Source organism: Furipterus horrens, unplaced genomic scaffold, assembly GCF_987537825.1.
Source record: "Furipterus horrens unplaced genomic scaffold, mFurHor1.1.pri manual_scaffold_6, whole genome shotgun sequence".
Taxonomy (NCBI): Eukaryota; Metazoa; Chordata; class Mammalia; order Chiroptera; family Furipteridae; genus Furipterus; species Furipterus horrens.
In genome coordinates, this window is record NW_028327176.1 from 177,459,226 (window position 1) to 177,473,827 (window position 14,602).

The following is a 14,602-nucleotide window of genomic DNA, read 5'->3' on the forward strand; positions in this document are numbered from 1 at the left end:
AGGCTGCATACTCCCAGGAGAGAGTCTGTGAATGCACCAGCAAATGCATCACCAGGTGGGCAAGCAAGCAAGAGAGGCTTCTTCCTGGAGGCCATGGCCACGTGGCTGCTTAGGCCACATGGCCCATGGGGAGAGCAGGCTAGTATACTGTCCAAGTGCAAATCAAGAGCCAGTGAGTCTTGAGTAAGAGAGAGAGCACTCTGTGTTCCCCTGGGTTTATATTAACTTGGATGTGGGATGGACCACGTGCTTTCTCAAAAATGACCGATTAAATTCCCAAACTTACGTGAGCTTCAGGTGGGTCTGCCTCCCAACCAATCCCTTCTTTCCCCAGGTTAGACTGACAGGTCTCTTTGGTCCAGCACTTCTCCCTGCTGCCATTTTGACTTCTATGGTACATGTGCCTTCCTTCCCCTGTTCCCCCCATCCCCAATCCGGTACTAGAGGGGAGCAGCGAAGGACATTTTGCAGGCTAAGTGTAAGAACCTTCCCCTGCTGCCCATCCCAGGCTCCAGCTGACTGTCCACTGATAACAACAACTTCAGTAGTTTCTTTGTGGTCTTTGGAGCAATATCGATAGTAAGTGGGTAGAATGGTTTTGTTGGTATTAGGTAGCAAAACACCAAGTGGAAAGATTTGCCTCTGCATTAGTGTCAAAAAAACAGGTACGGGAGCCAGGCAACTTTCCAAATCTTCCTGAGACAGATCTTCACATTATAGGTATGTTATCTTGTTTGAGATTTTGGAATTTCCAGGATATTTTACATAGTCAATTTTATAGCTGCTATTTTTCAAAGTAAATCATGAGTTATTTGGAGGTTCTGTTTCCCATGTGTACGTGACTGCGATCACATCCCTTTTCCAGTGACATATTATTGTCACTGGATATATTATTGCATAGATTTAAAAACTTCCTCTTAAATTTGAGTGTATGAATATTTTAATATTTCTTTCTGTGCATAGTGCCATTTCATTTAGCTTACTAAACAGTTTTATAAGAACTGAGTGTCATCCAAGAAGTCTTTTGAGTCCTATAAAATGTTATTACTCTATTCTGACCCAGATAAAGGACAGTAAACTATTTTTAAATATAAAGCCCTTGACCCATTGATGTTAAGAGCTTATCAACTCACACACACACAAAAAGGAAGGGACCTAATTTAAGCATTACACTGATCTGTTTTACCACCTTTTTCCCCCAGAGCCTTCTAATTCTTTGAGTTAGTTTTGAAACTTACAGAATAAGAGAGAATACAAAACTTTTTTTAAAGTAAAGAATAAGGATCATGAGAAAAAAAGTGTTGAATATCTATATTTAAAAAAAACCCAATACTGGTTGACTGAGGGAGGCTGAGGGAAGGTGATGAAATCAAAATGGCAAGAGGGTGTCAGGGAAGAAAGCAACTTTCGCTCTCCCTTCATAGGTTCAGTTTCTGGGGGCCCAGGAATCAAACTGACATAACACAAATTAGCAAGAGAAAACAAAGGGTTAACTTATGTATACAATGCACCTACAAGAAGGAGTGATGGACTGGTGATGCGTAATTCAAAGGGGTGGTTAGCCATGGAGTTAGGGCTCATACACCTAACTTAGTAGAGGAAAGAGATGTGGGAAAACTTTCCTATGAGAAAAACCAATAGTTTTCTTTAGGAAAGACTTTTTTTTTTTTTTAGAAGAACAAACATGAGATGAGAAAGGTTGTGATAATGTTTGTTTATGCAGGTGCAAGTGGTTTTTCTGTCTTCTTTATGGCCACGAAACTCCCACTGAAGAGGGGATTTATGGCTGCCTCCTTCCCCAGGAGTTGCTGCTTTTAGTCAGATGAAGGAGGCTCAGAGAAGGCGTGTTTCTACATCTGTTGAATCTCAGATGTCTTTAGCTTAAAATAATTCTTATCCCAACTCTAGGGTTCTGAGTGGGTTCCCACAGAGGAAAAGAGGAAGGGGAGACTCAGGTTGAAGAAGAGGGAGACTTGGTAGATTGTGAGGTGTTGTTATTCAGAGTTAAACTCTTCATGTCTCTTTATTTTTCAGAAATTTGATTAGGGCTTTTAAAGTTTAATGACGTTCACAGCACTTCTGCTGTTGGAGGATTTGTTCTAGATGAGAATCTATATCTACCTAACACAAGGAGAATTATTCTGGAGCCTTTGTGGATCTGGTTTTATCAAGCATGAGGCCCTGGGGTCCTTGACAGCCACACTTTATATCTAGGTTTTAATTTTAGTTGTAATTCTTTTTGAAATAGATAAAGCAAAAGTTTTCATCTATAATTTTACAATATAATTGCTCAAATAAAAATGTATTATTGTTTCAAATATTAAGTAATAATTGGGCACCAGGTTTCTGAGTGATCCATCATGAAGATAATTTTGTGTGTAATTTTAAAAATTTGAACAAAAATTCTCTTTGTTTATTATCTGTGTGACATATATTGTTTTATATGTTCTTTTATTTAATATTATTAACTTTTTCCCCTAGCCATCAAACACAGACAACCTGTTGGGATCATCCTAAAATGACTGAACTCTTTCAATCCCTTGGTGAGTATTATTTTATTTAATAGTAATGAATTAACAGAAACTGAAAGGGGATATTTTTAAATGAAAACTAACCACCAGCTTTTTTCCCTGTGGCTATATTATGTTTAAGGAGTCATGACAGTGACATATAAAAGCAGTTGGATTTCGAAGGGCAATGAAGTAAACAGATTTTATCTTAAGAGAATCTAAGGTTTGATCCAAAAAAACACATGACTTTAAAAGGAGGAATATAACTAATCAGAAGTTTTACCTCCCTAATACTGGGTCATCTTAATCTTCAATTTTGTCTGGAAAAAAAAAACAAAACTAAAACAATTACAGTACAGCAACCTTTCTAATCCACTGCTTTTAAACTTGCTTTTAGCTCCCTCTTTATTTACTAAATCTTATTAAATTAGCCGAATTTCATTTATTCTGAGAAGAGATGAAGAGCTAAATTCATTTTAATGTTCAAATGCAAGGAAATTCATGAGATGAGAATTCTGATCTTGTAGATTTCCAGTAGAATAATGTGACTTTGATGATATATATAGTTTGCTTCCTTGGTTAGTCCCGCCATTTTGAAAGAGTTTTCTCTGTAGGGAAAAAAGGTGCTGTTGCAGAGGGAGAGGTAGTGCCCTAAGGATCTCATATCCCTTCCCATTTCAGCAATGGGGAGCACCCCTTTTTATCTCTTCAAATATCAGACTCCTATGTGAACTTTCATTTGGGTGAGTGAGGGTGGCTCAGAGGTTGAACAGGTGTGAGAAATCCACTAGTTTGTTTAGTTTGCAAAAGGAGAGGTCAAATTCGGACGATTTCTGAATTTTCTTCTAACCCTGCTTGTCTCTAAACACTGATAGTCTGTCTTTAGGGGACAGAGAAAAAAATTACAGTATTTGTTATTCCCAAAGGTTTAAATATTGACTATAGGATCATTTTGACCAGATCTATGAAAGGGCACAAGAAGCAGATAGATCCGAATGGACGAATATAGAAATAAGACTAGCTTTCTGAGTACAGTATTCCCTCATTTATCGTGGGTGTTACATTCCAGACCCCCCCACCCCCTGTGAAGTAGGAACGTTACATTTATTCTACACTCTTAAACATACGTAATTTTAACAACATACATATACAGTACCGCAAAATCCCACGCTATAGCGAAAAATCCGTGATAAATAATTAAATATTTTTAAAAATCCTGCGATGCAGTGAGGCCGCGATAAGAGAACCACGATATAGCGAGGGACTACTGTAGTCAGATGGACAGCGTGGTGACAGAGAACTGATTGTCCTCAGGGAGAATGCCCCTGGGGGATAGTCCCTCTTACCTGTACAGAGGAAGGGCCCTCTCCAATGCCATGTCTTTATTAAGCCATTGAAAGTACACAGGCCAGGAATGTTTCCCTTTCCTCATTTTCTTCTTTTTCATTTCTTGAAATTTTTGGCATAGCACTGCTTTGGAATGCATCTTGCCCTGGTGCTATTGAACATTTAATTATGTTCTTGAATACATGATGTGGGTTTTAGGAGAAGACGTTTTAGTGTGAATAGACATCTGAACTAAACAAATACCTTCTTGCCATTCAGTATAAGTAATAAGCTTACTTTTGAAAGTGTCCCTTTTCCCTTTCCAGCTGACCTGAATAATGTACGGTTCTCTGCCTACCGCACAGCCATCAAAATCCGGAGACTACAGAAGGCACTGTGTTGTGAGTCATTATACCAAAGTTAATCACTCTGTTCTTTGGATTGCCTTTTTTTTTTAAGACAAAGATAAATGAAGAGGGTGATGTGTTTGTAGACTTAATCTGATTTTCAGTGTATCTCACTCAAGGAGTTGGCCGTGATTCTACAAATGCTCTGTTATTTGCCCCGTCAGCATTCATGCAGCAGGAAAACAAATGGACATATGTCATTCTCGGTTGGAGAACAAAATTAACCAAAATACAGCAGTAACGTAAAAATCTTTTTCAAAGAGTATGCTGCCACCCAATTTAAAAGGATTAAAGTGAGGAATCAGAGTATATATATGTGTTAGATCATTGGTTGCCTTTTTTAATACTTTGTATGTATTTGGAAGTGTGGGTTCAAAGCAGTTTCATTCAGTACACTCATAGAAAAGACACTAAAAGAAATTACATCCCTGATCCAAATCTGAACTGTCACGTTAGAAAATTAGGTAAATGTTTCTATGTTCATTTAAATATATCTTGAGACAGTTAGTATTATCAATGTGAACTTTTCCTGCGGAGATTATGTCCAGAGTGATTTTGGTGATAATCATTTTACTGAAGGGTTAGTCCCCCCAAATAATTGAACTTTTAAGTAGAAATATGAAATATAATGCTCTTATAGAGTATAGATTTAAGCTGTCTGGATTCAATTTGTGGTTGTAGTTTTAATGACTGAGTCTATTCAAAGAACATTTAGGCCTTATCAGATAGTTAATATGGAAATGGCATTTGCCTATACTTCTAAGAGGGTAATTTAAATAATTCCAGCCATTCTTGTTAGTTGCCTTTTGTAAACTGTTATTATATAACTATGTAGCTGAGTCAAGTTTTAAAACTAACCCTGAGAATAATGAAATGTTACAGTTAAAATCTGCTCCTTAAAAGTCAGTAGGAATTAGGAATACATTGTAAACTGCTTACAAGAAAAGTCTACAAAGGGCTGCGAAAGACCTTTAGATCAGGTGATAGAAGAAAGGGTGAGATGACCTTATTGCATATAATCTGCAAGCCCCAAATAATGGGCAGGTTGTTGTGACAACAGCAAAATTACCAGTGCAAAAAAAGAAAACAAGCTAGCACTCTGGCTGGTGGTCTGTATGTCGAGCCAGAAGGGACTAGGAAGTGAATTAGGAGCACACAGAAGGGATGTTCTGGACTCTGTGAGTCCATGGTGACAGCAGATTTGAAAGTGGCTCAGTTGCACGTCCAGCATCCAGCTGACAGATGAAGGTCTTCTCAGGCCTGATGAGCTATAAAATGAGGACGGATTACTCAGCCACAGCATCTCGACTGACAGGAGACTGTCTTGTTCACGTTCATTGTGAACACGGCTCCAGTTTTCACTAATACTTCTGGGTGGGTAAACACGAATGCATTTGGTGTTTTATTTCTGTTGGTTTTTTTTTTTTAACTCCAAAGAAAAACTTCCCCCCTTTCTGCTCATTTATTCAAATGGGAGGAGCAGAAGAGCAATGCCCCCCACTTATAAACTGAACGGCATTTAGTAACACGCACTTAGAAAAGTGCTGGGCTGCGCTGGATTGTCAATATCCGAGGTGATGCGCTGGCAGCCGCCTGGCCCCTACTTTTCCTGTGCTGCGCCCCCACTGCTCTCTAGCCTGGGGCCCCTGGGCCCCTTGTCAAGCTCGCCTGTTGTCATTGATCTGCCCCTTCCTCTCCCATCTCTCCTGTCTACTTGCAATTCCCTGACCCTTCGTCGGCAATGGTCTATAACCCTTTCTTCCTCCCAAATACTCTTGAAAATTTACTTCTTTTGGAAATGTTTACAAGCCAGTTTCACCTGCCGCCAGTTTTTCTAGAACTCTACGATGGTCTCTAATGACTGTGTCTCCCAGAAGCGCCATCTGTGTGCCTTTGTATGATAGGCAACATCAGGACAATTGCCTGGCTTCACCGAGAACTTCTCAAGGTCAAGAGTAGTCTTTCAATTTGTGTAAATCTCCACCTTCCATCATGTCCTAATGTAGAGGGCGCACCATTGTTCCTGTCATTGTTTATTCATTCATTGGGCTCCAAGATTGTGCAGGAGATAAGGCAAAATGAGATTTGGTTCCCACACTCAGATTTGGTTCCCACCACTGTCGGCTCGTATCAGTTCTAGGGGGCAGGTTGAAATGGCAAGCTCTGGATTCTGTTCCTCCTGCCTTCAGAGCTCCTGTCTTAGCTCCTTGTGCTTCTCCTCTTCCTCTGGCTGGTGTGTTCTCTTCCATTAGGTCCCAGTTTAACTGTCGTCTGGCTTTAATGAGGCTATCTTGGCTACTTTACTCGAAGCAGGTCACCCTGATACTCCATCTCATAGATTTAGTTCTTCTGTGGCGCTTGTCATAATGTGTGATATTCTGTTTATTTATGGTCTGTCTACAAATGAACTAAGCCTTCATGTGAGGGATGATTCTGTTTTCTTTTCCACTTCCAACCTCATGCAACTTCTGGCATAGAGCAGTCTGCTAAGACATATTGACTTTGAAAGTTATAGGAATACAGCAGAAAATATGTATAAGAAGATTTATAGCTGTACTTTGTAACTGTAAATTTTTTTAAATTTTGGCATGCTCATAAATGTGATGTGAGGCAACAGCAAAAATAAATAAATGAGTAATCAGCATGAACATTATTGACTCTCAGAACTATAAAGGTGAATGAAAAAATCAAGTAGCAGAAGAAATCCACATAGTTCTATTTCACTTATATACAGTTCAAAATCATGCACATCTAAATACTGTGTTATTTAGGAACATATATACTGAAAGTGAACTAAGAAGATTAGTGGTTCTCCTTTGTTTGTGAGGGGATTAATTAAGTAGGTTTTCCCAGGGGCTTCCAGGATATTAGTAGCAGTCTATTTCTTTAGCTGTGTGATGGATTAATGGATGTTTGTTCTCTTATTTTTCTTCAGGCCACACATATGTATTATACATATTCTTTTGTATTTCAGTTTTAAAAAGCTTTATGCCATAAGCAGTAACAGAGAATCCAAAGGGAAGTGCTGTCAGAGGTGGGAGAGATGAGGGAGAGATTCCCTTCCTTGAGAAGAACAAAAGAAGCTTCTCTGAGTAGGAAGCACATTAGCCAAGCCTAGAAGCCACCCAAGACTTAGACGGGGCAGCTATAATCAAGGGTGAGAGGAAAGGTAATCATATGCATGATACTCAAAGATCTGGATGGAGTTCAGGGGACATCAGCTAGTAGTGGAGTCTAGATGGAATAGCTTATGAGCTATTTGTCCAGTATACAGAAGTTCCCTTAAAATCAGTTTAGTCCCAGTTCAGTCATTTAAAAAAAAACCAACAACAACCTTTTCTGAGTTTTTTTAGATTTTTTTGTTCCTCTAGTTTTCCCAACGCTGTATTCAATATTTGGGATATTTTGTGGGGGGATGGCAGAGTGCCCTGGAACCATTTTTTCTGTCTTATGGAATTTAGAAGATAGGGCCAGTCATGGCTGTATGCTTTAGGCAATATCCAGGACAGATTAAAGGACAGAGGGAACAGAGGACAAGAAAATAGCTCAGGCGAAAGATGCTGGAGGCTGAGCTGCTGCTGGTAGTAGGAGGGGCAGGGAGGGTACGGATTTGTGAAGAGGGGAAAGAATGGATGACTAGGGGAATTTTGTGGTTCACAAATTGCAGAGGGATTAAAGAAGGAGAGTGTTAGGATAGCTCAGGATTTGCGGACTGATGATCTAATGGGAGACAATAGCACCATTACTGGATGTCAGTATAACAAGAAGCCAAGACCTTTACTATGGAACGTATGAAGGTGGAGGTTCCTGAAGGAGACTAGTGTAACTCCAGGTGGGACCCGAGCAGCAGGTATGTGGATCAGGTGTTCAGGCAGGAGAAAACAGCATCTGGAGTCATCCAGAGAGAAGTAATGATGAACGTGAGTGAAGCTTGGAGATACGAGGTCCTGAACGCTACCTATATTTCTTTGTTGTCTGGGAAAGAGGAGATGGGAAAATGGCTAACCAGGAGTGACCGGTCAAACAGTTCACAGAAGAGTCACAGGAGTCCAAGGTCGGGTGCTATATACAGTGTGTGTTCACAGAGGAGAATGATGATCCATTTTCGTTTTACTGCCTGTGCCTTATATGTGGGATTAAAGAAAAAATGGATAGAAAATGATTCTGCTGTTCATTTCATTTGCCACATGACTAAGCTGTCATTTGTCTCCCTTTGAAAAGAGAGGGTCCTAATTTTCTGTGATTTAAATGTAGTCCATTCTAAAGGTACCTAAATATGACACGCTTCAGGAGGATGCATCCCTTGCGTAGGCACTAAGGCAAAGTGTCAGAGTCAATGACTAAAAATTGAAGACATGATCATCTGGGGGATGTGGCAAATTACTGTCATATTTACAGTGTGTATTACAAAGGAGACTTTTCCGGAAGAACCGTAAGGACATCCTCACCCAGAAAACAGTCTTTTTGGAATTTGGTCTGTTGTCACATTATGCCACGTGGGGGAGATACAATAGCTGTGCTGTGTTGCTGGCACAATTAATGCCGACATTCAGAAACTCACAGCATTTCGGCAGTATCTCCATGTTTCTTTGTATCTGTGTGGAATTACAGTTCTATAGCTGCTACTATCATTAAGCTCTTCCTTTGATCACACGCTCTGAAGAGTGAATTTAAATTTTGCTCCTGCCCTCTGGGAGTTTATCATTGAAAACAATGTGTAATGCCAAGAAAACGTGACAGTGAAAATTTCAGAGAGTTCCCAGTTTTTTGCCCTTTTTTTTTCCGACACCATCTCTAATTCATGTGAACCTTACACATTTATTTTATCTATTAGCTGAAATTTTACCAATGATACACTTGACATCTGAAAAAAATGGATTGACTAGTTATCCAGAGTAGTGTGTTGTATATTTTTCTCTATTTTTAAAAAATGAGTTGTTTTTAGAAACCATTTTAATTTAATCCCTGTTGAGTTGTTTTAGAAATAATTTAAATCTGTATAATTTTAAAGGAGTTCTTTTCCCTTGTAGATAACTTGAAAAAATCATGCTGTGGTATTTGAGCAGCTAGAGTGGACGCATTTCACAAATGTCCTAAAAATTCAAAATTAGTGGGTATTCAGTAGTTAAAAATAGGTAAAAATGCTCCTTTTGTAGTTAATAAACGTGATGATTAAGTAGGCTTTCATGCTCTTGTGTGAGATGCACCTCCCTCAAACCTTGTTAAGACATCAGCGTGTTACCCCTTCTGACAGGCAGAAATCGATAAATACAAAGGAAGCTGTTCATTTTATTTAACTGTCAAAAATGTCATATTTTCTGAGAGAACGACTTTGCATCTGGCAAAGAGGAATTAGTTGGTTATATATTTTTTTAAATTCCCCTGAGCTGATTTTTTAAAAAAATCTCAAATGTTAAATATAGAGTAGGGGGAAATTTTTATAAAGCAGTAATTTCCATGAGCAGACCTTAAATTCTGTAATTTTATAAGCCCGTATGTTTAGAATTAGAGGAGTCATCTCTATACTTAATAAATATATAAACTGCATGGTAGTTTGATCATGTATGTTTCCCTGTTTTCAGTTAGTTAATGACTCAGCAGTGATTTAACAGAAAGATTATGTAAGATTTTTTCATTGGTGTCTGCATAATCTTTCTGTTAAATCCATGCTGAGTCACTCAGTACCTGACTGAAAATGGAAACACAGAGGAAGCTGTTCATTTTACTTGACTGTCAAAAGTGCTGCTGGTCATTCCTTAGAGCCTTCTGGAGTTCTTGGAATTTTTGTCTTTCCTCAAGCAGTTCTGGCCTTCTGGAGTTCTTTCCTTGTTTTACATGGATCTCTTGTAGCTTCTCTGTTTTTTAAGGCCCCTTTCCTACCCACCTTCCCAGGGAGCCTTTTCCGGTTGTCCTGCCATTCCCTTAGCAGGAATGGCTCTCCTAGAAATTGATGCATTCTTCTCTTGAGGCGCTTTTACTCCTTTTAGTGAAGCTGTCAGTCTGCTTGTCCTTCCCAGACTTGCCTCCTGTAAGAGCAAGTGCTCCGCCTCATCCTTCTCTGCTCACTCTGTGCTCTAGCACCAGCCATGCCCACTGTAGATGTTCTACTCGCGAAGAGTAAGGATGGGAGCAAACGCATGAAGACCCATACATGTGGGGCCCTTACTGGGAACTTCCACTAATCCTGCCTCGCTACAACTTGCCTGTATGCTGAGGCATCATGGACAACAAACAAAGTTAGGGCCAGACTGTGAGGGCCTGTGAAGGTCAGGCCTCATTCAGTAGGCAGTGGAGAACCATGACTTTTCTTCAGAGCTCATTGGTTGGTTGTTTAAATTTTTATTGAGGTAACATGTGTATAACATTATAGAGGTTTCAGGTACACAACGTCATAATTCTGTACCTGCTACACTATAGCATGTTCACCACCAAAAACCTTTTTTTAATCTGTCACCATATATTTGACCCTCATTACCCATTTTGCCCTACCCTCACCCTCCTTTCCCCCTTGTAACCACTTCTCTGTTGTTTGTATCTATGACTCTTTTCTTGTTCACTTTTTTAATATATTCCATGTATGAGTCAAGTCGTACAGTTATTATCCGCTTCCTTTCAACTTATTTCACTTAGCATAGTAAGGTCAAGGTTTGTTTATGTCACAAATGGCAATATTTTGTCTTTTTTATGGCTGAGTAGTATTTCATTTTATATATGTATATACACCAGGTCTCCTTTATTCATTCTTTTGTCAGTTGTCATGTAGGCTGTTTCTATATCTTGGCAATTGTGAATGATGTTGTAATAAGTGCAGAGGTGCATATATCTTTTTGATTAGTATTTTTATAATCTTTGGATAAGTATCTAGAAGAAGAACTGCTGGATCATTTGGTAGTTCCATTCTTAACATTTTGAGGAATCTTCATGCTGTTTGGCATAATATCAAGCTCTTTTTCTTTCTTTCTTTTTGAATTGAACACCTTCAGTCATCTTTCTATCTATTTCATGATGTACATGTTGAGAAATTATTAAGAATGATTAGCTTGCCAGTGATATAAAGGTTGAATTGGGAGGGTGATGAACAGGCTGTTCTTAGGAGTTAAGAGAAGGGAAGCATATAACATCTGGGACTTCCTATCATTTGGAGTAGACTTAGAGATGTATGCCTTCCTATATTTAAAAGTAGAAAGAACTTGGAGAGAAAAAAGCCAGACGAGGAAAGCAGGAAAAATTGATATTCCAAAGCGTGAAAAATGGTATCATATTGAAAAGTGACAGAACTCAGATTCAAAAGCATGGAAATAATGGATAAAAGAAGAGGTTAGCAATCTGAATCGGAATGTTATTTGTTACTTTGAAAGTTCAAATTCGCTAAAAGGATATATTCTTTCAGTGTTGTTATATAATGTAATGACTATTCATATTCCTGTTTCTCACCTGATTAGTGGATCTCTTAGAGCTGAATACAACAAATGAAGTTTTCAAACAGCACAAGCTGAACCAAAACGATCAGCTCCTTAGTGTTCCTGACGTCATCAACTGCCTTACAACAACTTACGATGGCCTTGAGCAAGTGCACAAGGATCTGGTCAATGTTCCTCTCTGCGTGGACATGTGTCTCAACTGGCTGCTCAATGTATATGACACGTGAGTTTTCATTTTTTCTCACTGAAACACAATTACTGAATGAAATATATTACAAAACATGCAAGTTTTTAAAGTGAATTTTTAAAAGTACTTTCAAAATACTTTATCCAGTGGAAGTATTAATGGTTGAAAATGAATGACTTTCCAAATAATGAGCAATTAACCAACAATAAAACAAAAAAGAATGTCCAGTCATTATTTAAAGATGTTGCTTTAATTACAAAAGCTGTCAAACTTGTAGGGTTTTTTTTTTTTTTTTTTTGTCACCATGCTAGGGGAAAACCAACATAAATAAGTTTGATTTTTTTCTCCCTCCAGAATTTCTTGCATTTTTTTTCAAAACACAATATTTTGTAGTTATTGTTATGAATTAAAATAAGTTATTGACTCATAATATTCAATATTCAATGCTGCAATTTTTGTGTGACAACTTAAGAGCAACCTGAAAGGCAACTAAAGGCATTCAGTAGCTTTACTTATTGCGATGGTGCTTATGTACATATATCGTGTGTTAAGTAATTTATGCTACAGGGCACTAATAGCTGTATTTTAGGTAGGTACTCACTGTTACGGACAAAGCACTCTAAACTTCCAGCATAACTCAGTTGTCATTAATTTGACTTTTTTGACTGTGACAGTGCATTTGTGAGATAATTTTAGAAAGACCTACTGCTGTGGACTGACATTTCTAAAACATTAGGAATTATTCATTCTTCTGGTAGGGGGTTAAAATATGCAAAGATGGAATAAGAAAATTAGAACTGTTATTTTTCTCTCAGACCTTAAAAGTTAGTTTCCATTAATTAGCTCTATGAGAACTTATATTTATCATCCTTTCATTTGATTTAGAGAAAAAGAAGATAAATGATAGTTTATAAAACCACACATTTAGCAGCTGATTCTGTATAAATAAATGAGGATGATCGCTTTAGACATGATTTAATTAAAATTTTGTTCATATTTTTGATTAGAAAAATCTTTCTTTTTTCAATATTCACAAATATCGTAAAGATTTTTTAAAAAATAATCAAATAGGCTTTGTATGCTTGAGGGTTCTTAAGGAATTCCCTAAGAACAGACAACATGAATCTCAATTACCATAATGAATGTGGGAGATACTATATCCCTATCTGACATATTTTAATACATTTCATTGTAATGGAGTCTATCCTCCTATGGTAAAATAAAACTCTTAGCAATTATACACTATTAAGTTGATGTTAAGTTTCTCAAACCTCCAAAAGAGACATTTGCTCTAGTAAATTCACCAGAAGAGCTGGTTCAGTTAGGTGTTTTAACTACAAAGCTTGTCACTTAATTTTACATCCCAGGAAGAATGCTAAATTCATAGAATACGTAAGAACTTCATTAAGCCCTGTGGATAAGGTAGAGGTGCACATCTTGAACCACATTTAAAGGCAGAACTGGGGGAGACATCAGATCACATCGTCAGCATTGTTTGTAACTTTAACACACTGCATTAGTTTGCTAGGGTTGCCATAACAAAATACCACCGTCTCTGTGGCTTAAACAACAAAAATTTATTTTCTCGCAGTTCCGGAGACTAGAAGTCCAAGATCAAGATGCCAGCAGGGTTGGTTTCTTCTGAGGCCTCTCTCCTTGTGGGATAGATGGCTGTTTCCTCCCTGCATCTCCCCATGGTCTTTCTTTCATGTATGTCTGTATCCTAATCTCCTCTTCTTATCCAAGGACACCAGCCATGTTGGATCAGGACTCGCTCCAATGCCCTCATTTTAAGTTAATTGTCTCTCTAAAGATCCTCTCTCCAAATACAGTTGCATTCTGAGGTGTGGGAGTTAGGACTTCAACATACGAGTTTTAGGGAGATGTAATTCAGCCTATGACACGTATATATGCCATTCTCACTAGACAGCCCCAAGGGAATAGCGCCACTTAGTTGGGAAGGAAATGATATGTGAAATGTTGTGATTCATATTCTAGGGAGTTACACGTGGGTTTATTTCTGTTTTCCACTATCAATTGTGAACACTGTTTTAATTTAGAAGGACAATATCTTGAAATTTTTCATTTTAAAGGGCCAAAAGCTTTTAGGATGCATCTCCCTTCCATGTCAAAGAGATATAGTAAAGACCATGCTGGGTCAGAATGGTGTCTGTTCTTCATAGTTTTTTCTGTCTTGGAGAGAAATATTATGAATTAAACATAGGAGAAACAGCACAGTCACTTGCATGGTGCTAGTGTCAGATGGCCAGAATCGATTGCCCAAATTTCTCTAATAACTATGACTTACTCATTAAACAAGAATATTTAACTCTTTTCAAGCCCTTAGTTCCATTTAAAAATCTTACACAAACTATAACATGCTCCTTCCAATGCACCAGGAAATAATGGACCCCTAAGAAATCTATGAACCTTGGAAATGAATACCATGATCTAACCCTTTCATTCATTCAGCTATCTGACATTCATTCATTAACCATATATTTTTCACTGCCTTGCTTTGTGTAATATGGTGCTTCCAGAACTGACATTTGAAGCTCCTGAAGTAATGAGTGAGGCATAAACAACAGATCATACAATTTAAGAAGTAGGGTTTGAGGATCTATCATTTTTGCTCTCTTCATTTTATTGATTGATAAACTGACCAGTGAGACAAGACAACATATCCTTGGTTACCTATTGCATATTAGTGGTAGATATGGCACTAATATTCAGATTTGTTGATAATCACTT

General features: G+C 38.1%; 1 protein-coding gene and 1 non-coding gene across 2 annotated transcripts in view; both read left to right on the plus strand.

Moving 5' to 3' along the window:
• The window catches only part of UTRN (utrophin), a 449,245-nt gene that overhangs the window by 379,003 nt on the left and 55,640 nt on the right, over positions 1-14,602 (plus strand). The window contains exons 59-61 of the mRNA XM_090279943.1: positions 2,482-2,543; positions 4,163-4,237; positions 11,686-11,887. Of these exons, the coding sequence (XP_090136069.1) occupies positions 2,482-2,543; positions 4,163-4,237; positions 11,686-11,887 (339 nt within the window). The remainder of the gene's footprint in view (positions 1-2,481; positions 2,544-4,162; positions 4,238-11,685; positions 11,888-14,602) is intronic.
• LOC150007889 (small nucleolar RNA U13) lies at positions 9,388-9,496 on the plus strand. Its single transcript, XR_016512214.1, has one exon. It is a non-coding gene; the product is annotated as a small nucleolar RNA U13 (small nucleolar RNA).